Below are 25782 nucleotides of genomic sequence, written 5' to 3' on the forward strand. Positions count from 1 at the left end.
ATCTAACACAAATTCTATTTTATAATAAAGTGTTCAATAACTCATGTACAGACACAGTGGGTGTTTTGTAGACATGGTGGGATGCATAAATGCAAAACATAATATCCAAAAACCACCAGCAATGCAGTACACTGTAGAGTATGGTTGTTTCTGCTCGTGATCACAGGGCTGACTGGGAGCTGCAGTCAGTGCTGTTCCCCAGCCTTATGAGAGGATCATACCACAAGACAGCCTGAGAAAAGACCAAAACTCAAAATTCAAAGCACAGCTCCTATGGAATGTGTATTGCTTCCACACCATCATAAAACTGAAAAGTCGTAAGTCAAACCATCCTGAACTGGGAACTGTATAGTGACTGTCCTCAGGGAATATACTCGGAATTCATTGCCACACAAAGCTACTCTTGAATTTGGGAGAAAAGGGAAATAGAAAAGAAAGCATCAGTATTTTTTAAAACCTGTTACCTAATAATAATAATAATAATTTAGATTCAAGCAGTTCTCTGAGGCCTTGAGTTCAACAACATATGCTAATTTGCATTGCAGTTTTGAGACTTAATGAAGTAGTCATCTTTTCCCACAATGGGAATTTTAAGAATTTTAAGACTATAAAATATTTCCACAGAGAAAAGAAGAAAAGGTACATTTTCCAGAAAAGCTTATAATCATACACACAAGTAAACAGATTCATCAATATACCATACGGATATATGGTTATTATTATTACAAAGACTATAAATATGCAGGCTTAGCTGTGAAAGATCAGGCTGAACCACTTATGCAAGGTCTCTTTAATGTCATAGTTTCCAAGAAGCACCACAAAAGTCAAACACTTAAACATTTCTCTATACTTTTTGTTGTTATTCTAGAAATGTTGGTAGAGAAGTTAATGAGCTCACATAGAAAAATCAGATGTACTGAATGGGGGAGATGAGCTGGCACGCCCACATTTCAGAATACAATGTGAAAAAATTCAGGAATAAATGAGAAGACACAGTGGTACAATGCTTAAAGCAAGCACTGGCACATCTGATATAAGAAATGGATCTTACAATAATATTTCTGTTGGTAAATTACAACTTTTTAGCTTGTATTTCTAAAGTGTGTGGGGGGGGTCCTATGATATAATATGAAAGAAAAACCAGAGAACTGGTACAAAAAGCCAAATGTAAAGATATAAAAGATGACAGTAACATTCAACCTTCCACAGATAAAAGGCCATCTGGACATAAGCCTGAAACGAGCAAGACGCCATCCACTGCGATTTCACCAGTTTTGCCCTTGCCGCGTTCTGCTTCAAAAATGATCTAATAATGGAGAGGAAATAAAAAATTACTTTAAAATATTCAAAGCAATGATACAAACAAACTAACAGCTATTAACAAGGACTAAACATGTCCCTATTGCGTAGAAATTGGCTTTGACTTTGACGACACAGTAAGGTCATAACTACACTATGGTTTCCATTTTCCAGTGTTCACACTGAGAGTTTTGTTCAGAGAAAACTGGTAGAAAAATGTAAAGGATTCTGAAAGTCCCAGAATCAGTCTCTTACCTGAGAAGGGTAAGGTTTAAAAGGAAATTTTAGGGGACTGGGGATGTACCTCAGAGGTAGAGCACTTGCCCAGAATGCACAAGGCCCTGGATACTCCTTCCTCTGCACCATACACACACACAAAAGATTTATTCAGGCATGGTAATGCACATCTCTAATCCCAACACTTGGGAGGTAGAGGCAGGAGGATAGAAAGCTCAAGGCCAGACCTTGCCTCAAAAAAAAAAGAAAAAGAAAAATTTGGAATTCTCACTTAAAGAAATAAAAATAGATAAAAAAATACGTTTTTACAAATAAAAACCAGGGCAAAATAAATTTAATATTCCCATGAATATCTAATGCAAGATTATATAGTTGAAAGGGAATTATTTTGATGCATTCAGATTTTGTTTGTCTGTAGTAGCATAATTATTTTTCTTAAAATTTTGGTTTATATATTTGGAAATTGCCTGGAATATCATTTTTCCATGTGTTGAAAAATGTTTTAAACTATGACAGTATAATCATTTTTACATGAGAAATTAATAATCAAAATAGAAAGAAGCTTCTAAATAGAAGGAAACGTTTAGAAGTTTCCAATGAACAGAGAACAGAGGATGAATGCTAAAAAGAATTATGTTCAAACAGGAAACAAAATGACAGGGAATGTCAATTTGTTCATTTAACAAAATTAAAGATACACAGTGATTATCCTATGTTTACCCATTCATTTAAACATATTTTCAAATAACTATGATTAAAACAAATATTTGTTGAGTGGATGTTTATGTTTCTTCAATGTTGTAGTGCTTTTTAGAAAATTTTTTTTGTTAATTTTATAGCCAGAAAAACCCACCAAAATACTTTAAAAATTAAGTAAATATGAAAATAACAATAGTTACCACTTACGGAGCACCGATTCAATATCATTCAATATAAGAAGTATGCTTCTCCCACTTCCCATATGTCTCCCAGAAAGAGGGGAACAGGCCTGAGCGTTTTAGAAAATTTAGAGGACAGCAAGATAATTCTCATTCAAAGATGACTAAGTGACCTTTAAACAAAAGTTGTAGATATTTAACTTGGAACATGTTGTTCTTTAAAATCATATACACATATTTTCTGTCAAAATGCAATGTGACAGTAGTCTATGCCTACTGTAGTCATAAATAGATTAAAATGTATTTATTTGGAAAGTAAAATATAAAGTATGAAAGTATTCATACTATGCTTATTGTGGTATGATTACGAATCTTTAGGTATATCAACGAAGAAATTTCCTTTGTCTTTTCTAAACTTTTTAAAAGAAAGATCCTTTAACAATTTCATTATGTAACTAATTGCCATCTCTTTTTTTGCTTTAGAAATAATCACAAAAGTTTTCAAGGTCACAGAGAGAAAGCAATTATTGTCACTGAAGGGGGCGCTGTTTTTCATGCTCCCTCCCTTGCTGGAGGGAGGTTTTCTCTCTTGCTCCTTGGTTATTACTGGACCTAAGTGGGCTTTACTGGAGGCGACTGGAGATTTTAGAAAAGACACAGGATAGACATACAGGCAGGAAGTTGGGGTCAGGTGTGTTGTTCGCTCAGCTGGAGACGCACAACCCTCATTGCTTCTTTTCTCTATCTTGATTCTTTAAGGCCTTGCTCCTTGCAGTTCTTTAAAACCTTGCTTAAAACCTCTTTCCTTAGGCTCGCTCTGTCTCAAGTTTGCTCTTAGCTTATCTTTAGCTTACTTGCTCTTAAAGTCTTTTGCCCCCAGGCTTGCACTCTCATTTCTCTTTAGCTCTCTCAAAGCTTCAGTGCTCAAACTTGCAAACAGCTGGGCCTACAACCTGCATGTGCATAACTCTTAAAGTCTGGGTCCTTAGACTTGCTCTGTGCACTGTCCTGTGTTCTCTTTAGCTTTCCTTTAGCTTTAGCTTTCCTAAGGCCTATGTATGAAGTTCTTTCTCAGCTTTGCTTTCTGAAGCCCATGTTAAAGTTCTCGGTGCAGACTTTCTATCAACCCCTCTTTAGCATTTTCCCTTCAACAATTCTCTTCCCTTCAGCAATTTTTCCTTCCAAAACCTTCCCACACCAAAAGGCCCAAAGCAAAGTAAAAGCTTCTTCCCAATATTCAAAGGCTAAAAGCCCCCCAAAGCAAAAAGCCAAAAGCCAAGCAAAAGGTCCAAAAGCCCAAAGTAAAGCCCCCAAAGCAAAAGCCCCTCTTCCTCCTTCAGGGGTCTTTTATAGCAGCAAACAGGTGGAGCCACGGGGAAGTGCATAACATTGCAACAGGAGAAACCTGCATTCCTGCTTTTCTGAACGCAATTTAGGAGACTGTTCTGCCTTTCCCTGTTTCGTGGCCGGGGGCTGTGCCTGTCTCGGCCTACAGGTAAAAGCAATTAACTGCATCTCGCCTAGCTTGTGTCCAGTTCTCATAGGCTTTAATCTGCTCCCCACAGTCACCATTGTATCCAGCTTTCCTAGACAATTAGAAGAGAAGAAAGAAAATCTCAGGGGGAAAATGTCACAGTGCCAAGAGCCTGTGACTGTCACTGCCCAGGAGCTCTCTTTTTTTTCAAAGCGGAGTACATTTTCTTGAGAACTGGTGGGAGCAAGCTATTACTAAGAAGCCAGTGATAGCAAAACTGGGTGTAGAAGGTTTTTCTTCCTCTATGCTCTTCTCAGGAGGGAACTGCTTTCAGAAGGATATTCCCTTTGGGTAGTTTTTTAAAAGTAGAAGCTGCCAACTAGTAGATCCCGCACAGCAGTTGCAATGGGCAGCACAATGAGGGTATGTGTCTGTTTGAATCTTGGGATATGGTGTCTTTTCTACCACTGAAATCCCTGATTGATAACCCATGGATAACTAAAGTTAATGTCAGGATAATCATTTGACATACTAATTTGTGCTTTTTTTGGGTGGGACTGGGGTTTGAACTCAGGGCTTTGTACTTGCAAAGCAGGCACTCTACCTCTTGAGCCATTTCTCTAATCACTTTTGCTCTGGTTATTATTAATTAATAATATTATTATTTTTAATATGGGGTATTGCAAACTATTTAATGGTACTGGCCTTGAAGTGAGATCCTCCCAATATCAGCCTCCCAAATAGCTAGGATTACAGAGGTGAGCCACTGATGCCTGGCTGTGCTTGTTTTTCACAGCATTTTATTTATTTATTTATTTTTTTGGCAGTGTTGGCGTTTGAACTCAGGACCTGTGCTTGTTAGGTAGGTATTTTACTACCTGAGCCACTCCACCACCCCAAAACTTACCTTAGTGTAACTTTTTTTTTTTTTTTTAATTTCAGGGCTAGGAAAGCATGACTGAGTCATGCCTCAGTCCTCATTTCTTATTTATTTATTTATTTACTTACTTTTGTGATAACTCCTCCAGCCCTTTTCGAAACATTTTTGCCTACTCTGGTCCAAAAAACTTAGGCAGTTTTCTTTTTTGTTCTTGTTGTTTTATTTGAGAGAAGGTCTTGCTATGCAGCCCAGGCTGGCTCTGAACTCTCCATCTTCCTGCCTTAGCCACCTGTGGGCTGGAATTCTAGGTGTGTGTTACCATGCCCAATTTAGACAGACTCTTTTTGGTGCTACTGGAATTTGAACTCAGGACTTTGAGCTTGCTGAACAAGTACTCTATTGCTTGAGCCACACCTCCAGTCCTAGATAGGCTTTTAGTGTTTTTCTTTATCAAGGAGATTTAGAATGTAGCAATCAAAAGCACACTTTTCTGGAAGACAATCCCTTCCTGATGGTTGTTCCTTGCAAGCTTAATCTCCTTGAGGAGGCTATACTAGGAGAAGCAGTGAGGGGGAGAAATGAGATTCATCAGAACTAGGAAGTCACGTCACTGGCTCGATCTGGCAGAGCCTTCAATGGGCAATGCTTCTCTGAGGTTCTTATTGAGGCTAGACTCTCAGCAACAAGACTCCACCTTTATTAAAGGTTTCTGTGTCCAGGGTTGGTGGAGTGGCTCAAGTGGTAGAGTGCCTGTTTAGCAAGTGTGAGGCCCTGAGTTCAAACCCCAGAACTGCCAAAAAAAAAAAAACAAACCAATCAAAACAAACTTTTCTGTGTCCCAGCCTGGCATGGAAGTTGAAGAGATAAATGGCTTTCAATGTATGTGTCCCTTTTAGTTTTTCAGAAGCACAGCCCACCACAGGGAGGGTCACTCCCCCAATCCTACATAAGCAAATAACTGGTATTGAAACTCCCCTACCCACCATGGGATGAGAATTTGAATTCAGATATAATTTGACTTAGAGGAAGCAATGTGACTTATCTTGTACATTCAAGTTTACATTGTAAAAGTCAGCATTTGCTACAAATATCACAGCCAATATGACAATACTAAATTGGAATATATACTTTAACTTGGATTATTTTCCTTCCCGCCACACAATATCCCCCATCAAGGTTTCCCATGAATTCAGAATATAGGTGCCTGGGTCTGAGCATCACTCTTAACCTAGCACTGCTGTGTTTTAGTGTGATGACTGGTTAGGCTCTCTGGGGGAATTTATTTTTTTCTAGTGGAACTCGAGTTTGAATTTAGGGCCTTGTGCTTGCAAAGCAGGTGCTCTACTGCTCGAGCTACACATCTAGTCCATTTTGCTCTGGTTATTTTGGAGATGGGGTCTTGCAAACTATTTGCTCAGGCTGGCCTCAAAGTGCAATCCTCCCCAAGTAGCTGGGATTATAGGCATAAGTCACTGGCACCCAGCTCTGGGGGAATGTGTTTTAAAAGTGTGCATTAAAAATCACACTTTTATGAATGTACATCACCATCTTACAGAAGCTTGTACAGTAGAGAGAGAAGCTAGTGATGTACCTCCTCCCCTCTGAAAACAATCCTCGTGTGTCTTAACATAGTTCCCTTATGCTGTGGATGCCTTTAATTGGAGTCACTTTGATACTCAATTATTAGGGGAAAGAGTCACTATTTGCATTCAGCACTTTGAGTTCTATTTTTTTTAAATTTTATTTTATTCATATGTGCACACAATGTTTGGGTCATTTCTCCCCCCTTCCCCCTGCCCCCTCCCTTACCCCCTCACCCCTTCTCTTACCCCCCCAAACCCTCGCTACCAGGCAGAAACTATTTTGCCCTTATCTCTAATTTTGTAGAAGAGAGAATATAAGCAGTAACAGGAAGGACCAAGGGTTTTTGCTAGTTGAGATAAGGATAGCTACACAGGGAGTTGACTTGCATTGCTTTCCTGTACATGTGTGTTACCTTCTAAGTTAATTCTTCTCGAACTAACCTTTTCTCTAGTTCCTGGTCCCCTTCTCCTATTGGTCCCAGTCGCTTTAAAGCATCTGCATTAGTTTTTCTGCGTTGAGGGCAACAAATGCTATCTAGTTTTTTGGGTGTCTTAGCTATCCTCAAGTCCCAAAGTGGGTCACATTAGTAGGATCAGCAGAAGAGATGCATTCCTAAACAAATCTGTGTGAACCCACGGGAATTCAGAGGCCTTGAGTAAACCTTAGTGTAATGTTGTAAGCTTATCTGCTTGCAAATCCTAATGGATCAAGAAGTATCTGAGATGAAACTCTATAACCAAGAAGGTGCTGGGACCAGGACGGAGTATCTTGATGAAAAGCTTATCCTCCAGATGACTGAGAATGACAGTATGTGTTGGGGGTGGACACAATCTGAATAACTACGCAGAGTTCACTGAAGCCCATAAATGTTAACATTGATATTCTGTGTTAGTTGCATTTACACCAATTTCCCCTTCTCAATTTTGAATAATTATTTCTATGCTTAATGGAGAGATGAAGATTTTCCTGACACAAAAATTTGGAACTTACATTTCAGGAATTTTATATCTTGGAACTTTCACTTCTACTTTATTACCCAAGCAGTCCTTGTACACAGACAAACTACAGAAGAAACTACAGTTGAACAAAAAAGAAAGAATGAAATTCACCTGTAATCCTAGCACCCAAAGATAACTGTGGTTAACTGGTTGGCATATATTTTTCCCATAATCTTTGCATAATTTTTAAAATAAAAAAGAGCATGTTCTATACGTAAAAAAAAAATCACACTTTTGTTTTGTTTTGATGACATACTTCCCTCTATCCTACCATGTTACATAACAAATATTCTCCAGCACATGAATTCGTGAATTCAGTCAACATGGACATAACTCTGTAAGTTATGCAGAGGCATATTCCAACTCTCCAACACAGGATGTCATCTACATATACCATGGATCGGTGCCACAGTCCCCAAACTGTTACATACCCCAAAATGTAAATATGCACTTAATCAAGTATGCTGCAATGAGAATAAGTCTCCATTACTGTGTGTGTCAGTTCCGACCAAGCGCTGCTCTCATCACAGAGGGGAAGGGCACTTAGGAAGTTCATTAACCTGAGCTCAACATACACTTTCATTTATAGACATGCCTTATGAGGCATTTAAAATAAGATAGAACATCTTCATTAAAGTATGACAAGTAAATGAAACAATGTTAAATTTAATGTCTGACACTAGGGACTAAGCTTTATGGTTGGATGTTATTGCCAAGAAATAGGATTTTACTTACATTAATAATCATCTTTTATAAGCAAAGTATAAATAGAATGCCAATTCATGTAGCTACTAATTATTCATGTATCTGCTAATTATTCTTCCTTTGATCATCTCTTCATGTGCCTTCTTTGAGCTTTCACCTCTTTTTCCTTTTCACCTTGACCAAACTTTTCACCAGGTCCACAGTGACTACTCCAGGCTCTGTTCCTTTCCCTCCTTATTCTTCTATTGTGTGGCTTCTGGCCCTTTCTTTTAAAGAAACAACTCCTATGAAGGCCATCTGCCACCTCTTGATGATCAAACTCAATAAACTCTTCATCTTTTTTTTTTTTTTTGAGGCAGGGTCTCACTATATAGTCCAGGCTGGCTTTGAACTCACAAACCTCCTACTTCAGACTTCCCAGTGCTAGGATTACAGGCCCGTACCACTATGCTTGGTGTTCTCCATCATTTTTGGAGAAATGTTCAAAAATTTGTTTGAACATTTCAAACAAATGTTCCTTCTCAGTGTTTCATCCCATTCACTGACATCCTCTTGAAACTTCCTTTTCTCTTATTAAATCTACTTCTGCAGTGAAGAATTAACTCAGAAGGTTTGAGTTGTACAAAACCTGCACATTCTAAAGAAAGTTTGGTCCTTGACTGGATCCTGGGAGCTAATCTCTTAGCCCTTGGAATATCCTACCTGATTAAGAGTGTCATTATTTATGAGACCTTGGGCCAATCCAGATAGTTTATACTAACAATGTGACTTATGGTAGGGTCTTGGGTTACATGGTTTCAACTTGACCTCTGGAGATGCTAGAGACTTGATAACTAAGGCCAGCTGTGCTGGTGGGCATGTGGGTGCAGCATAACAAAATCTCTATACCAGGGCTTGGGAAGTTTCCCCGGTAGAGGAAACTAGAAACTTTGTGACTGTTGTTACACATGGTTGCTGAGAGAATTAAGAGATGCTCCTCTGACTCCACAAGGAAAGGGAAACTACAAGCCTAGTCCCTCCTGGATTCTGCACTATGTGCTTTTTCTTTCTGCTCCTTTTAATGAATATAAACTATAATTGTAAATATAACAGCTTTTATGAGTTCCATGAGTCCTTCTAAGGACTCATTGAACCTGAGGATGGTCTTGGGAATCTCTGACAATAGCCACTCTCTCAGGTCACTTAAAATAACATTTAAAAAGCTGGGTGCCAGTGGCTCAAACCAGTAATCCTAGCTACTTGGGAGGCTGAGACTGGGAGGATTGCAGTTTGAGGCTGGCCCAGGCAAATAGTTAGCAAGATCCTATCTCCAAAATGACCAGAGAAAATGGACAGGAGGTGTGCCTCAAGCCGTACAGCACGGGCTTTGCAAGCAGGAAGCTCTGAATTCAAACCCCAGTCCCACCAAAAAGAAATTTTAAAAATTATCTTCTGCTGGTGGAGTGGTTTGAGTGCTGCCTAGTAAGCGTGAGGTCCTGAGTTCAAAACCCAGTACTGCCAAAAAAAAATCATCATCTGGATGCCATTTATTGTGCCAAGTTCTACACATAGAATGAATGAGAAGGAAAGGGTTTTTTTTTTTTTTTTGTCTTTTTACATATAAAGGAATGTAGAGCCTGATTTGGGAGGACGCTGGTGAAGGGGAGCCTGGCACACAAATAGATTATTCCCACAGAATGTGATATGCACGTGCCTGGCTAGTTGTGCTGATTAATCAGTCACCTTGCCCATTTTGCTCCAGAATGTAAGCTCTGTAAGTATGGGGGAGAAGTCTATTTGTCTTTGTATCCACAGCACCTAGGGACTTCAGAAAATGTTTCGTTTTGTTTGTTGAATCATTGAAAAATCAAAACCCAGTTTCCTAATTGTTCCACTTACACTTTTGGTAATATCAGTCCCTGGATACAACTGAATTTTTCCCGTCCTCCACTTTTCATCCTCATTCTTGGTCTCTTCCCATGCCAGGGCATTGTTACTGTTTTTCACAAACACTCGAAGTTTCCCTACTTTGTCTCCGGCCAGCCGGTAATCAAAGAGCAAACAGAAGTTGCTTTGGGGCTGCAGGTCTGGGAGGAGAAGTTTCAATCGGCCAGTATTCTGCTTGTGTCCTGCCAAGGCTGGAACTGCCATGTAATAGCCAACAGCTTTAAGAGAACAATAATGCACACTGAATGATGTCATTATAAAGGATTTGGCTACAATCTACAACACAGCTATAAAAATGAACAATAGTTTCCCATAGGGAAAGCTGAAGTCCTTTCTATTTTGAACACAGGAACAAAACTTTCATGCTAAAGTGAATTTTAGGGATTACACAATTGAAATCTTTTGCTATGCAGAGAAGAAAACTGAGGAATTTGTCCACATTCATTCACAAAGGTTGGGATTATCAGAGATGCAGGGTTAGAATCTAATTAAACAGTTGTTTAGCACCGTAGGTAATTTGCACCTAACACAGAACTTGTATTCCAGAATTTCATTTCCACCCTGATTCTTTGAATCTTGGAATTCACTTACCCACTGAATCAATGATATGTACGATGACCAGCTCCATTCATATGTATGATGGGTCCATAGAGCGGTGTGTTTAATCCATAACACACCTGAATGTCCTAATGGCTTCATCAAGCTCAACCACCAAGTGTAAACATATCATTTGAGCTCTGATTTAGGATGACAGGAATACATCTCTTTCTATGCCTACAGACCTTCTAAGTATCTTTTAACCTGTGGTAGTAGCTGTCAAGATCTTGGAATAACACATGAGCTCCCAGTTTGATATAGCTCTGGTAGACATAAGTTTAGAGATGCCATGATGGGAGAAAGGAGAAACTCAAATTAGTTATCAAGATAGCTTCTCCAAAAAATGCATTGTCTGTGGTTAAACTTGCCCTCTGCTTGCCCTGAATCTTTAGTGATACTCTCACTCACACAACTGCTGTGTGGGATGTATCCCCTCTACCCTAATCCCAAGTTCTAAAAGGAATTCTTGTTATGGGATATCCAAGTTTTCTGATTGCATGTGAGGGCTTGAAAGGAAAGATCTCAAGGAGGAATTAGTTTTCAGGAAGACTCTAGAAGAAGGATCTTTCAGCCGAAGGCTGAGTCTGTATGTCCCCCCAAAGAAATAATCTTACTTGTAAGGAACTGGCTTCCCAGAGGTGTAACAATTATCTGTAGTTACATAGTCAGTCTTCAGGAGACAGGGATTTAATATGTGCTCCAAATGGGATCTGCAAACCAAATGCTCTATCCAAGGGGAAAACTAGGGCTCATCAATAGCTAAAGTAGGCAGTAGAAAGCACAGGAAACCCACAGATCAGAGCTGACTTTGAGAAAAATCCAAAGTCAGGTGACCAGAAAGAAATCTTCAGGCAACAGAAGGGAAAGCTCAGTCCAGGGGTTCAGATTGTTGACTTGATACTCATCATGGCTTCGATGCTTTGAAAGGTGACTCTATTAAAACTTCAGGTTTAACTACAGGTCATTTTCTCTATCAAGATTTAACTCTTCCTAGCCAGGCACTGGTGGCTCATGCCTGTAATCCTAGCTATTTGGGATGCAGAGATCAGGAGGATTGTGGTTCAAAGCCAGCCTGGGTAAATAGTTTTTGAGGCCTTATCTCAAAAAAACCCATCACAAAAAAGGGCTGGTGGAGTGGCTAAAGATGTAGGCCCTGAGTTCAAGCCCCAATACTGCAAAAAAAAAAAAAGTTAATTCCTCCTAAAACGCAAAATAAAAACTACAGAGTACAGTGTCTGGTAAATTGACAACAATACTCCTAAACTTTATGTGAATCTCTCAGAAGAGGATGGTAAATATAAAGGATATCTTCTGGAGCACACTTTGTGGGTCAGGTGGGTAGGAAAGAGATTAAAGAGGAGCATATATGCTGGATCAAGTTAGTCATCCAGATGGGGAAACCTCAGGAGGTCTAAGATTTCCTAAGATGACCAACAACCCTGACCCAGTGAGTAGCAGGAATAATAACCCTCCATTACATTAGTGCTGAGCCTTCTTTATCTTTGCCATATTGCAGAACATGAAATAGTCAAATGTAAATACCATTATCTCGGTCAGCAGGATTCCAGTCAAAATCATCTTCTCTATCCTGTTTCCAGTCACAGACCCCATGATCAAAGCTGCAATCAACTGAGATATTTATATCTGCTAAAAAAGAACATTTCACAATCATTAAGAACATTAGAAAGAGAGCTAACATTTGGAGCTTTGGAAGGCAGTGCCATGTTTTCAGTTGCACAGAATACAGATTATGGGAACTGAAATGCCTCTAAGAATAGTTTCAAACTCTCTGAAGCCATTATCAACAAATTCAGTTGCTGTGACCTTAAAAGAAAAAAAAAACCTATTTAACAAAACAAGTAATGGACAAGACTCTTATGAGCAAAGCAAAACAAGAATTATATCCAATTGTTCATAAAATTAAGTCCAGAAAATAAATTCTCCTGTAAACAACTAAACAAATGAAGACCTTGCCAGAACTTTCTAGATGATTTGTGACATAATAAGTTTCATGTAGTACATGACTTATCAACATTCTTTTTACTACATAAGAGAATTAACCCTGTTTTTTTATTTGCTATATTTTATGTTCTAACATCTCAGGGGGGCTTATAGACCTGGGCAGAAACTTCCCCTTCCAGGGCCAGCTAATTCCCAAGATAGTAAATAACTTGGGAGCATGTTTCATACACAAGCTAACCATCCCCTTTATCTAACTCTCATCCACTGTTATGGTTTGGATCTGACATGTCTCCCAAAGGCTATGTGCTAAAGGCTTGGTTGCCAGCCTGGGGCACTACTGGGAGGTGGTACAACTGTAGGAAGTGGAGCTTAGTGGAAGGAAGTGTGGTCACTGGGTACATGCCCTTGAAGGGAGTACTGGGATCCCAACCCCTTCCTCTCTCTCTTTCTGCTTCCTGGCTACCATAAGGTAAGCAGTTTTGCTTCACCACAAGATCCCTGCCATGACATTTGACCTTGTCACAGGCCTAAAGCGATGGGACTAAACAATCATGGGCCGAAACCTCTGAAACCATGAGTCAAAATTAATCTTTCATTCTTATAAGTTGATTATCTCAGGTATTTTGTTACAGTGACAGAAAGCCAGTATTTTCCCTGCCATAAATCATCCCAGGGCCAGGTACCAGACAGTTAGGGGCAGCCCTGTGCTCCAATGTCTTCTGCAATTAGCCAATCTTAAGTGTTTTCCCCTGGCCTGTCTTGCCTTTCTTCCCAAAGAAATCCCAGTAAAGGCTGTGATCTAGGCTTTCCCCCTCACTTCTGCTCCTGCCTCCTGACCTTTGCCTGATGGTTTCCCTGTTGTTCCCTCTTGCTCTCTTCTCTGGGGGAAATGTGACTAATAAACCCTTCTTTCAATGGTATTGGCCTATTCATGTCCTCTCTCAATCACCTCCATCAACTAAAATTCCATGGGTACAAGTGAGACATAAAGTGACAAAACTTTCCTTTCTTTACTTCGTGATTCTGACATTCCAGTGAGAAACTTGCTACCAGTATGTTGGATCAAGCAAGTTGACACACTGCCAGTTTCTACATTGTTCCTGGGTTCTTCATGGTAGAATGACTGCCTCGTTTAGAGTATCAGAGAAATAAAACAGTGGAGTCAACTAGTTCAGGTTTTCAAACAGTGCTTTTTGTTACTTTGATGTAGATCTGAGGTTATGATCTAACATCCTGGCCTACTGCCTATTTTTGTAGTTTTATGGAAGCCCACCTTGCACATTCATAGATATATTATCTGTGGCTGCCTTTGAGCTATAAGGACAGAGTTGAGTAATTGCTACCAAGGCTGTATTGCTCACAAAGCCTAAAATATTTTCTACCTGGCCATTTCCAGAGAAAAGTTTGCTTCTGATATAGATAACAAAAAATACCAATGTGAAAGAGGAGGAAGACTGAGATACTTCTGATTTAAAACCTCTGGCTAATAAAGGAAATGCAAATCAAAACCACACTAAGATTCCACCTCACCCCTGTTAGAATAGCCATCATCAAAAACACCACCAACAACATGTATTGGTGAGGATTCGGGGAAAAAGGAACCCTAATCCACTGTTGGTGGGAATGCAAGCTGGTACAACCACTCTGAAAAAAAATTTGGAGACTCCTTAAAAATCTAAACATAGACCTGCCATATGATCCAGCAATCCCACTCCTGGGGATATACCCAAAGGAATGCAACACAGGTTACTCCAGAGGCACCTGCACACCCATGTTTATTGCAGTACTATTCACAATAGCCAAGTTATGGAAACAACCAAGATGCTCCACTACTGACGAATGGATTAAGAAAATGTGGTACTTGTACACAATGGAATTTTACTCAGCCCTGAAGAAGAGTGAAATCTTATCATTTGCAAGTAAATGGATGGAACTAGAGAACATCATTCTGAGTGAGGTTAGCCAGGCTCAGAAGACCAAAAATCATATGTTCTCCCTCATATGCAGTCTTTAGATCTAGGGCAAATGCAGCAGTGTGGTTGGACTTGGATCATATGACAAGGGGAGAGCATATATGGGTGATATAGAAATAGGTACAAAACCCAAAACATGAAAGTGTTTGATGTCCCCACTCCAGAGGAACTAATACAGAAACCTTAAAGCAACAGAAGTTATCATGAGAAGGGGATCAGTAACCAAGGTAAAGATCAGTTAGAGATGAATCAACATAGGTCATAACATGTGTACACGAAAGCAATGCTAGGAATATTTCTGTATAGCTATCCTCAACTCAACTAGCAAAAACGCTTTGTCTTTCTTATTAAGCTTGTCTCTTTTCTTCAACAAAACTAGTGATAAAGGCAGAACAGGACCTACCTGGAACAGAGGGGGGAAGGGAGAGAGGGTGGGGGAGGGGGGGAAGGGGGGAGAAATGACCCAAATAATGTATGCACATGTGAATAAAAAAATAATAAAAATTTTAAAATAAAACAAAACAAAACAAAACAAAAACCTCTGGCTAACCCCTGGCTCTGATTTTGGGGCTTTAGCTGTTTATACTGAGGAATAAAGAAAGCAATGGAAAGTAAAGGGAATACATAGTTTTTTCTTGCCTCATTTCAATTTGCCAAGTATTTTCACAAACATTGTATCATTTGATTTGATTGTCAAAATAGTCTATCGTGAGAGCCTCAGTAAAACTGAGGCTCATAAGTGATTTATCCATTTCCACAGACACTTAATGCTAGAATTGGGCCTAAGTCCTGACTGAAATTCAGGGTTGTCCATTCCACATATAGCCTAAGTTAGCACACACACTTTCCTTTTTCTCATTTTCATTTCTTTTTAACCTATTTCCCCCAGGTTATCAGGATATTTTATTTTAAAATGAAAAAAAAAAGCCAATTAATACTTGATTCAGGTCTTCAGCATTCTTTAAGGAGTGCCATTACTACTTTAAGAAGCTGATGTTACCATCCCACAAATAGTGGAACATCAATTTTTCAGTTGGTTTATATGGTGGCTCATTTGTTCCAAACTCTGTCCCCCGTCCTCAGCATGCAGAGCACATAGACTGGGGTACTGGACTAGTATATAGCAACTTATTCCCAAAAGAGTTAAAACTCAAGGCTTTAGTCTCATGAGCACACTACTTCACTAGTATAGTGCTTTATGGTTTGCAAAATGCTTTCAAACATATTTCTGATTTAATCCACACCAGCCATGAAGCAGATGCTGTTGCTGCCACACCAACATCTGTCAGTATTTATGTTCCCTTGCAGGCATATGGCTTTCTACTGCAAATGTCCACAACTCTCATATGAAGCTGTTCTGTGGCTAGAGCATGCTTGGCCCAAACCAGGTACACAAGAATGCTTGCCAGTTCTTTCCCCAGGGAGGGCTGCCAACCAGTGATGGACAGGAATTAGTGGATAGATATTTCCATTCCCTTGCCTTTGGGTAGGACCAGTAAGCGCTGGAATTGGATGTGGACTGAAGTCAGGCTGGAATCCAGGAGCTCTTCAGAAAGGCAGTGTGGGATGGAGGTTCACTTACCACAGTGGTGTCTTCCCTGCTTTCATGGCATGCCAGGAAATTAGCCTGTTGAACAGCCTCTTGTCGGTGTCAGATGGGAGTCCGTGTATATATACCCAGCTCCCTTATCCCTCTTGTAGGGTAATTCTGAGCCTTACGTTCTACATTGGGTAACAATGGGATTGAGCTCCAGTTCCCCACCATGGAAATTTCCTGATAAGGCACCCTTTATTGCCTCCTTCTCTCTCTTGTCTCACATTCCTGTGCCCTATTCACTGTTTTCCTGGGATCACTGCCCCCCCATAAGCCACATGCACACAAATTGTTTTCTTGAGGTCTGTTTCTGGGGAAACCAGCACCTAAGAGAGTAAGTAGTGTTGCTCTTGAATCACTTTCATGTGTAAAAGCAAGAAGCAAGCAAGTCTAAGTGACTTGCTTAAGGCAAACAGCAAGTAGCACAGTTGAAGTGCACACCTGAGTCTTCTGACTGGGGCTGAGTTCTCCAGGGCACCTTACTTAAGGACTGTTGAAGTCACATATGGTCATATGCTCGTGAGAAAAACTTTCAACTTTCTGTGTCTCAGTAGGATCATGGAAGAAAATGTAAAATAGAAAACTGGTCAATCTGGAGATCCAAAGAGAGCTCAAACAATTCCATAGTGATGCTGAGCAAATGTGAAGCAGAGCTGGGGAAGAAACTGTGAACACAGGGAGAACAGAGTTCATCCCCTGTGCTAGGAAACACGTTCTTCCTAACCAAGAAAATGGGTAATGAGATGTTTAATATAGAGAAATGAATGAATAGAACCCTTTGAAGAAACATGGAGGGAAATGAGATGCTGGTAGGAGCTGCATCATGGGTTGCTAGCCTTTGAAGAGTTTTCAGTAGAAGCATCTCGGATCGAATTTGAACTAGATTGAACTAGAAAGGCACTTTCTTCATAGTAGAGGCTCTCCTATAGACCAAAGAGAAACTGGAGAATGTACTCACAGAATAAAGACAGAATTAGCATAGACTTAGGACATATGGAGTGCTAAGTAAAAGAAAGCTTGAAAAGAAAGAAATGAACATTGACACACTGAGTGAAAACAATAAATGTATAAATAGGCTCTTTCCTGGGGTCTGTTCAGAGACCTCTATTAATATAACTTGTCATAGGTAACAATAACTACCAGAATCTGAGGCTTTGTAGATTGATCACAACAATGGTCCCAATTTTTATCCTTCTCTGTATCCACACTCTTTGTAATATAGGTTGAGCATTCCTAATCTGAACTCCAAAAATCTGAAATTTTTTGAGAACTGACATGATTCCATAAGTGGAAAATTCTATGCCAGGAAATTGTTTCATGCACAAAATTGTTAAAAATATTGTATAAAATTACCTCCAGGCTATGTGTATAAGGTATATATGAAATACAAAATTCATTTGGGTCCTATCTGTATGATATCTCATTATGTATATGCAAATATTAAAAAAATTGGATCAAACCCCAAACTGGAAACACTTCTGTGTACAGGAAAATTTTAGACAAGGGATACTCAACTTGTATGATTTTGTAGTTCCCTCTCTAACCTTTAGGTCTGGGCTGCCCTTGTGACTTGTCTCAATTAGTAAGAAAATGGCAGAAGTGTTGTACCAGTTCTGGGTCTAGACCTCAAAAGGCCTGTGTGCCTTGCTCTCTTTCTTGGAATTCTGCTACTGCCTCATGGGAACAACATTGGGCTAGCCTGTGGAAGGATGAAAGACTATATGTAGCAGAGCTGAGCGAATCCTGCTGTCCCAACTGAGGCCCCAGGCATGCAATGGAGCACAGCCCAAATCAGCAAAGTCACAAAGCAGGTCCACAACTGACTATAGGCACATGGGTGAGCCCACACAGCCCAGTTTAGATCAGCAGACTGCCCAGATGATTCACAGACTCATAAACAAAAATAAATATTTATTACTATAGGCCATTGAGGGTTTGTGATGGTTTGTTACATAGCATTACTGTGGCAATCATAACTGATTCAGGAACTTTGGGTCACATTTTAGAACATGGCAATTTCAGGACCTCAGGCAAATGAGTACTTTTCTACCATTTCCAACATAGTCTGCCTCAACTCTTTACTCTTGGTGTCACGTAGGAGTGGCAAAGAGAAGAAAATAGCCTTACTAAATTGTAACTATTGGTGTTAATCACACAAGAATCTATTATTTTGATACTGGTACTGAATATTATGATGTAATGATTTTTTTCCCCTTGCAGGTATATGTGTGATTCAAAAACCATTACCTCTTCCTGTGGGGAAATGAAAATGACATGGTAAAATACGAGAGAACGTAATACCTGGGAGAAAGCATTACTTACCTTTGTGTTCCAGTTTAGAATTTAATGCTTTTCTTTGGACCAGAACCAGATCCAAATCTGCTTCATTCACCTTAGGGGCTGATAAAGAACACTTGATCAGTTAAGAAAAAACCCAAACCCCCACATGCTCAGAAGGAATTAACCCAATGACTAAACAAAGAAGGTTTTATTATGTATTCTAATGACAGAACATATTAGAGCAGTGTCTCTCTACCATTTCCCAAACGTTCACATTGGTTCCAGTTTCCTTACCCTAGAATAGCATTTACCAGAAGTTCTCTTAGGTGAGATAAGCATCTACATTCCTGACACATCCTTTCTCGCCAGGTTTTGGAAATATATCTTCTTGAGATTTTCACAAGTATGGGAGATAATGTCACCGGTACGCTATTTCCTGGATAGGTGGGCCTGTGTCTAGTTATCCTTTGGTTAATTCCAACTGGCATTTGTATATATGATTGCCAATCATAGAGCCAAGAACAGACAAGGCAAAATACAAAGCAAAAAACAAATGCACAGCAAGAAGGAAATGAGAGAGTCTCAGTGTGGGGATCCAGGCTGGGTTAATATGGAAACTGTCTTGGAGGGAAAGAGACCTATGATGGGGAGGAGATGTTCTGCACAGCAGCCAGTACAAAGAGGTGACATGGCAGTATCTAGTTCATGAAGAAAACAAACACCACTATTGCATTTTCTCTCTATGGTTTTCTGTTTCGGGCTTTAAAATCATAATTACATAACCATGACATTCTGTTTTCATAGAGTGGGCCTGTGAAAAGTGCTTCAAGAAGTAAAAAGGAGCCAGTTTGAGAGGCAGAGATTGGGAGGATCATGGTACAAGGTCAGCCTGGGTAAAAAGTTAGTAAGACCCTATCTCAACCAATATCCGGGTGTGGTGGTGTGCACCTGTCATCCCACCTTCACGGGAACCATAAAGAAGAGGATCATGGTCCAGGTTGGCCCAGGCATAAATATGAGACCCTATTAAAAATAAGTAAAAAAGCAAAAGGGGCTGGAGGTGTGGCTCAAGTGGTAGAGCTGCCCAGCAAGTGCAAGGCTCTGAGTTCGACTCCCAGTACCACCAAAACCAAATCAAAAGTAAACTAAAAAGGTAGAGCTTGGTAGGCCCACGTGGTAAGGGTCTCTCTGATTTGGGGATGCACTGTATAGAGAGCTCATCAGCTAGACAACTGCGCTTGTAGGACCAGTAGACTTCCTGGGCTGGGAGTGGCTAGGGAGGGTCTGTGCTAAACGGGAAGCTCCAAGGTAAGAGAACAGGACTTTGGCTCCTCCTCATTCCTCATTCCTTGGTTTGGTATCTACAGGTGTTCTCTAGACCTTACACAGGACCCTGCTTCTTGGGACTTAAGGCCCAACCCGTTTCCTTAAGGTGTGAAACTGTCCAATCTTCTTTCATTTTTCAGAAGGAACTCACGATTTTTCACAAAATGTATATATAACCAAAGTGATACTTACAAAACACATCTCCTCGAAGGCTTCGCTCCTGCTCCACGTCATTCTTTAGGGCTTTCTCTTCTCTTTTCTCTTCTGCAAGCCCCTCTTTCATTTTCTCTTCCCTCCCTTTTTCTTCTCTATTAGAGTTACCACCCATGGAAACACTTTCTCCATCGCTAAAGGGCTGAGAGTTAACCTTAGGAGTATGAGTGCCAGTGGGTCTTGGGGTGACATTTTTAATTTTCACCTTCTTTTTCATGCTGTTTTTGTGAGCAAGCAACTTCTTGATTCGGTCTTTGATGGTCCCAGATGCTCTGAGGACTTCCTTTACAGAATTTTCAGAAATAACTAAAACAAACAGTAATAGGTGAGATGTTCCAAACTGGCTGATACTTAGATCAGTTTTTGAACAATGGAGCATTTGGAAGTATTAAAGTGCAGTAGGTGAACCCTTCTAGAATCCAGCCACAGTTTTTTTTAAACCATATTTGTATGTGTTTTAAGCAGTTCCAATGTTATGGCAATTAAGTACCTTTTGTTAGAGGACACACCTTATTTTGGTTCAGAAACTACTTTAGTCAAATACCTGCTACTACCTAGTTGGGCTAAGACCCTAAAGTAAAGTGGATTTTTCCAGGCCCACTGATATTACTGCTTTTATGCTGGTATTCTCCAATGCTGATATTGTGCAAGTAGCCCTAGAAATTTGTCCAAATTTGATGTTCACAGATTACAATTATAGCATTAGGTTGAATCATATAAACAGACAATAATGGTCCATTTGTGAGACCTACAAAGATGGTGATATACCCATGTACACAATGTACACATACTTAATTTTCCTTCCCCCTTCCTGCTCCTCTTTAAATTTTTTCAACTCAGACAACCACTATCTAAAGCTAAATGATTTTATTTATTGGAATTTTAAAGAGAGGCTTCTATATTTACTGTTTTATATCCATTTCCTATTTCTTGCCATGAAATTAAGTTGCTTTAAAAAACACACTTTTAGATTGATTCCTCCTATCCTGAAGTAGATCAATGACCTGGGGGGGGGGTGATGTTAGTGAACTCAAGGGGTAGACAAAGGCCTCCAGCTCAATATTGTAGATGGGGCAACTGGGCCATGCTAAGTGACTTGCCCAAGGCCACTTAGCTAATTAGGGGCGGAGCTGGGATTTGAAGGTAAAAAACACAAATGACACTTTTTCTGGTCCTATTTCCATGCTAGGTTTATTCTTGCCTTAAGTGTTAGGATTATTTTTCTCTCGATTTGAGATTTATGATTCAAATATATATGGCCCTTTTCCAGGGATATACTCACAATGATTAAGAATATCTAACTGATGCAAAAAAGTAACTGATTTCTTGAAAAATTAAAAACATTGGTCTTTAAAATCATATACATTGTCTCATAAAGCATCTGGAGATGAGCTAATCTAACACTAGGCAAGAAAGAGTCTAATAAACCTGAGCCGATTCATTTACCTCTACTACTTGAATATCATTTAGAAGGACATAAAAGGAAGTAAGCACCAATTTTGATGCCTAAAAAAATACTATGAAAAGAAGTCGGACTGGGATTTTATTAGAATATTTTTCTTGACAATGTTTTAATCTTTTCTCCTGCTTTATTCCTTCTCCATCATTTGGCTAATTTAATCTGTTCCATAGTAGAAAAATAAACAAGGAGAAATTCACACTTGTTTTGGTAGTCATAAGGGTGAAGAAAACAGCTTTGAAAATATATGTGCTCTTAATTAATACAGTGTTTTTACTTTGACGTAAATCTAAGGCTGGTAGGACAGAAGTGCAACATGTCTCTTTTCAGTGAGATATTCTAGTTATTTATCATTGTGACAGCCTGTACTTAATAGGTACGAAACCAACTAGTACAAGTAATGCATCATTACTAATTTTCCTGAACTTCACATGACCTGTTTAAGCTCCTTTGCCAGAGGTGTATGTTAAGTTTTGATTATAATGTGCTCATCATAAATAGACCTTCCCATGGAGGCCCCACTGTGTAATTCTGTCCGTGGGTCTCTGAATCTTTTCCCAGTATCCAGCATGAAAAATTAAAGGAAACGCCCATTCCCGTAAACTTCCTTTATGCAATCAGTAACATAAAACTAAGGACATTTATTAAATAATGAGAGGATTGTAACCCACTCCAAGCAAACTTAAACATCTGCTTTCAGTTTTTGCTTTGAAGCTTCAAATTTTCCTATTGAAAAGAAAAAGAAAATGAAAAGATCATAACCTTTGTAGTGTCAACAGTTTCATTCTCTTAGTATGTATAGAGAAAGCTGAGCAAAGATGAAATTGCATATGCATATGTATATGCACATACATAGCTAGATTTTTTATTATCTAGAAATGGTTGTTTTGAATTTGAGATAACCAATGATTATTTTCTCTTAAAATCGTTTTGATTATTGCACCATCTTTTTGATAATATAAAAAACGGAGGAAGTTGCAGTCGTAAATTCTTTGGCATATTTGGGGAATGTAGACATAAAAACAGGGAATTCCAAAGTCTTCAGATTCATGGGTCAGCCATTTGTAGATGAAGTTGACAATGTCTCTTGGGAGGGATTAGAGATTTCTCTAATTATCTGCTTTTTCAAACACTTCTATCTGAAAATCTTAACTCCATACCTCTGGGATAAGACTATTAATAGGAAATCACTATTAGATTAGAGTATCTTACCCAGGAGGAATAGCACTTTGACATTTATTTACCTGTACCTAGTTTATCAGACAACCTCCTATCATCTGATTAGAGAAATGCTCCACCAATCTGAGCTTTGGACACAGGCCTGGGAGGACAGGTTTAATCACGAATGCAGATGTATTGCACCATGAGAGCCAGAAAACAGGAAGAAGCAAAAGCTGAGTCAGGAGAGTTGGCTGGGGAGGGAACCAGGGGCAGTCTTCACCACAGAGGATTAGCTGTCCACCACGAACATGCCTCTCCTGTGCTTAGGCACAGTCCTTGAGCCCACTTTCCTGGGTGTGACTCTTGCTCCCGTCTTCTAGCCATGTGTCCTCAAGCCAATACCTAACTTCTCTTTGCCTCAGTGTCCCCATTTAAAAAATTGGGAATTTGAGGCTTGAATGCGTGCATACATGTCAATTGCTGAGATAGTGTTTGCCACATAATCAGCATGGGTTTGCTATTAAAAACTCATCAGAATGTTTAAAAGCTTTTATTGAATTAAAAATAAATTTCCCAAGCCCTGCCTCCAAATTGCAAATGTTTATGCTGTAATTGAAGAAAAAAATTGAAACGGCTTGGTTGTACCTAAATCCATCTTCTTGAATAAGCTCTATGTAAATTGAAGTAAGCCATAAGGATTTTTTTTGACAGTAATGGGGTTTGAACTCGGGGCTTTGTGCTTGAGAGGTAGACACTCTACTGCTTGAATGACACCTCTAGCCATTTCTGCTCTGGTTATTTTAGAGATGGGGCTTGCTTTTTGCCCAGGCTGGCCTCAACCACAATCCTCCTATTTTAAACTTCATGCCATCGTTGGGGTGACAGGCACGCCCCACCACTCCCAGTTTTTTTCTGTTGAGATGGCATCTTGCAAACTTGTTTCCAACCCCAATCCTCCTGATCTCAGCCTCCCACATAGCTGGGGATGACAGGTGTGAGCCACTGGTGTCTGGTTCCATAAGTCTGTTTTTAGTAAGTAAAGAAGCTGTTTGAACGAGACCTGCCTGAAACTGAGGAGGAGAGGGGAGGAAGGTTAGGGGAGGGGGGCAGGGTGGAGAAATGACCCAAACAATATATGCACATAATTAAAAAAAAAGATAAAAAGTAGTTACATAAAGTAAAAGCAAAATAGAATGAAAAAAAAAGCTGTTTTTCAATGGGAAAGACTGTTGGATTTTGGGAATAAGCTGTTGCCACTATAACTCCTACTACTAGCACATGCTTACCAAGCATTTAATGGATTCTGGGCTAGAGTTAAGCCATTTTGATGGGAATTTATTTATTCTGTATGGATTATTTCATTTAATTATCAGAACAATATTAAGGGCATGAGGCCCTGGGTTCAAACCCCAGTACTGCAACCCCCCAATATTAATGGCTAGATAATATGATCCATATTTTGCATATGTGGAAACTGAGGCACTGAAAGGTTAAATAATTTGTTCTCTGTTCACAGGTAGTAAGCTAGGGAGCCCAGTGCTCCTGGTGGCTCAATGGTAGAGTTGCCTTTTCTCCCCCATTTGGGTATTCTTTTGAGTTTTGAAGTCTTAGAATGAGATATAGCTTCTGTCAAATCAAGATAAAAATATCTAGCAGCATATTAATACTCAGAATAGTAAAATACACATGTGTTTACATTCAGGGTGCTCCTTTATTTGGGTACAGATGGCGTGTAAGGACAATCTAGTAACTTTTCTTCTTCACTTCAGTGTAGAGTCTGAACATTTCAAAAACAAGGGACTCATGATAAAAATCACTACATCAAGGCCTGGGGAAGTAGCTCAATGGCACAGCACAAGTGTAGTATATACAAGGCCCTGGGTTCAATCCCCAGCACTGCCAAAAAAAGTTGCTACACCAATGTTCTATATTATATAATAGCAATTCATGTGCATATGAATGGATCTTTCAATGTAACATATTATAATGGTGAGTGCTAATTGGACATAATTCTCTCATTTTTGTTTTTATAACTTTTTTATGCACATAAGGGTGAATTTTTGACCATCTTTCTTTAAGTAATGAATGTTAAGATCAATTTCAAGAGAAACTTGGCTGTTTATTTTACAGAGAATTAAAGCAAGTTATATAGTGAATGATCCAAAGAGAATTTTCTCCTTTAAATAAACATTCTAGTGAAATACTAAAGAAATAATTTAGCTGCAAAGTGGATAAATAAACAATTCATACTTTCAAATGTCAAACAGAACACAGTGATGAGTTTGGGGCATTAAGGGATCAAGAAAATTAGACTTTGGTTGGATTGTCAAAGGAAAACAGAAATTCCTTTGATGTAAGACATGTTTCAAAGCATTAGGGATACAATATAGAAAACATGGGTTGCAAAAATCAATCACCCAATTGCATGCTTCAGGATGTTGTCTTCATTTGCACACTAAGAACACATTGTGTTTTCAAGGGGGAGTGAATGATAAGCAAAGAAGATGACTCCAGGAAAGTGCTAGTAAATCTTTTCAATTCCCAGGCCTGGGAATAGGGGAGCTGGCATGTGGGGGTGAGTTGCCTGCTTAGAGAAACAGGTGTTTTCCTGAGGCTTCTACTTCGAATTCACAGTAATTTTGCATTTACCTTTACAGATTTGCAGGGTAGAGGGGCTAGCCTTCAACACTGATTGAAATGATACTCATAACAATAGTAACCACAGCTAACTTTATTGAGCATCTGCCATGTGATCAGTTGAACTAAGTTCTCTACTTACATTACCTCATTTAAAGCTCATGCTGGACTTCTGAGAGAGGTATCTGTCTTAGTGTGGGTTCTCCCAGGCAGAGCCTGAAATAAGGATTTGGGTGCAGGTGGTTTATTTGGGAGGTGAATCCCAGAGGTAGAAGAGGGGAGGGGGGAGAGACAGGAAGGAGAAAAGCCAAAAGATGGTGTCTTGATAGTAATCACTGTAGGTAACTGGGGTTCAATCCCACCGGGGACATCTGGAAGCCAATAGAGACTACCCCTCAGATTGTTCCATCCTATGAAGAGAACTCTTGTCCCCACCCGTTGAGGGTATTCCCTAGGGGTGTTAACTTTTTCTGTCTCTGGGTTGCACCTAGAGGGGCTGAGCAGCCTTCTGAGGCCACAATGCACAGAATCCACTGTACTGGGGCTAGGAATATGCATGGAACTTTATACCCTCCTGCACAGGACTGCGGCCTGACTCA

The 25782-nt window shown here is 39.6% G+C and overlaps 1 protein-coding gene across 3 annotated transcripts in view; it reads right to left on the reverse strand.

The window, feature by feature from the left end:
• Window positions 1-772: 772 nt before the first annotated feature.
• Window positions 773-25782, reverse strand: part of Egfl6 (EGF like domain multiple 6) — a 79437-nt gene continuing 54427 nt past the window's right edge. Inside the window, exons 8-12 of one of the 3 annotated variants that reach the window (XM_074064391.1) lie at window positions 19906-20232; window positions 18430-18507; window positions 12121-12222; window positions 9934-10199; window positions 773-1306 (exon numbers count right to left, since the gene is read on the reverse strand). In XM_074064391.1, the coding sequence (XP_073920492.1) occupies window positions 1196-1306; window positions 9934-10199; window positions 12121-12222; window positions 18430-18507; window positions 19906-20232 (884 nt within the window). In that variant the 3' untranslated portion in view covers window positions 773-1195. Of the gene's footprint in view, window positions 1307-9933; window positions 10200-12120; window positions 12226-18429; window positions 18508-19905; window positions 20233-25782 lie in introns of all 3 variants that reach the window. The other 2 variants (XM_074064390.1, XM_074064392.1) reach the window with 2 other exon arrangements.

The sequence above is a fragment of the Castor canadensis genome, chromosome X, assembly GCF_047511655.1.
Source record: "Castor canadensis chromosome X, mCasCan1.hap1v2, whole genome shotgun sequence".
NCBI lineage: Eukaryota > Metazoa > Chordata > Mammalia > Rodentia > Castoridae > Castor > Castor canadensis.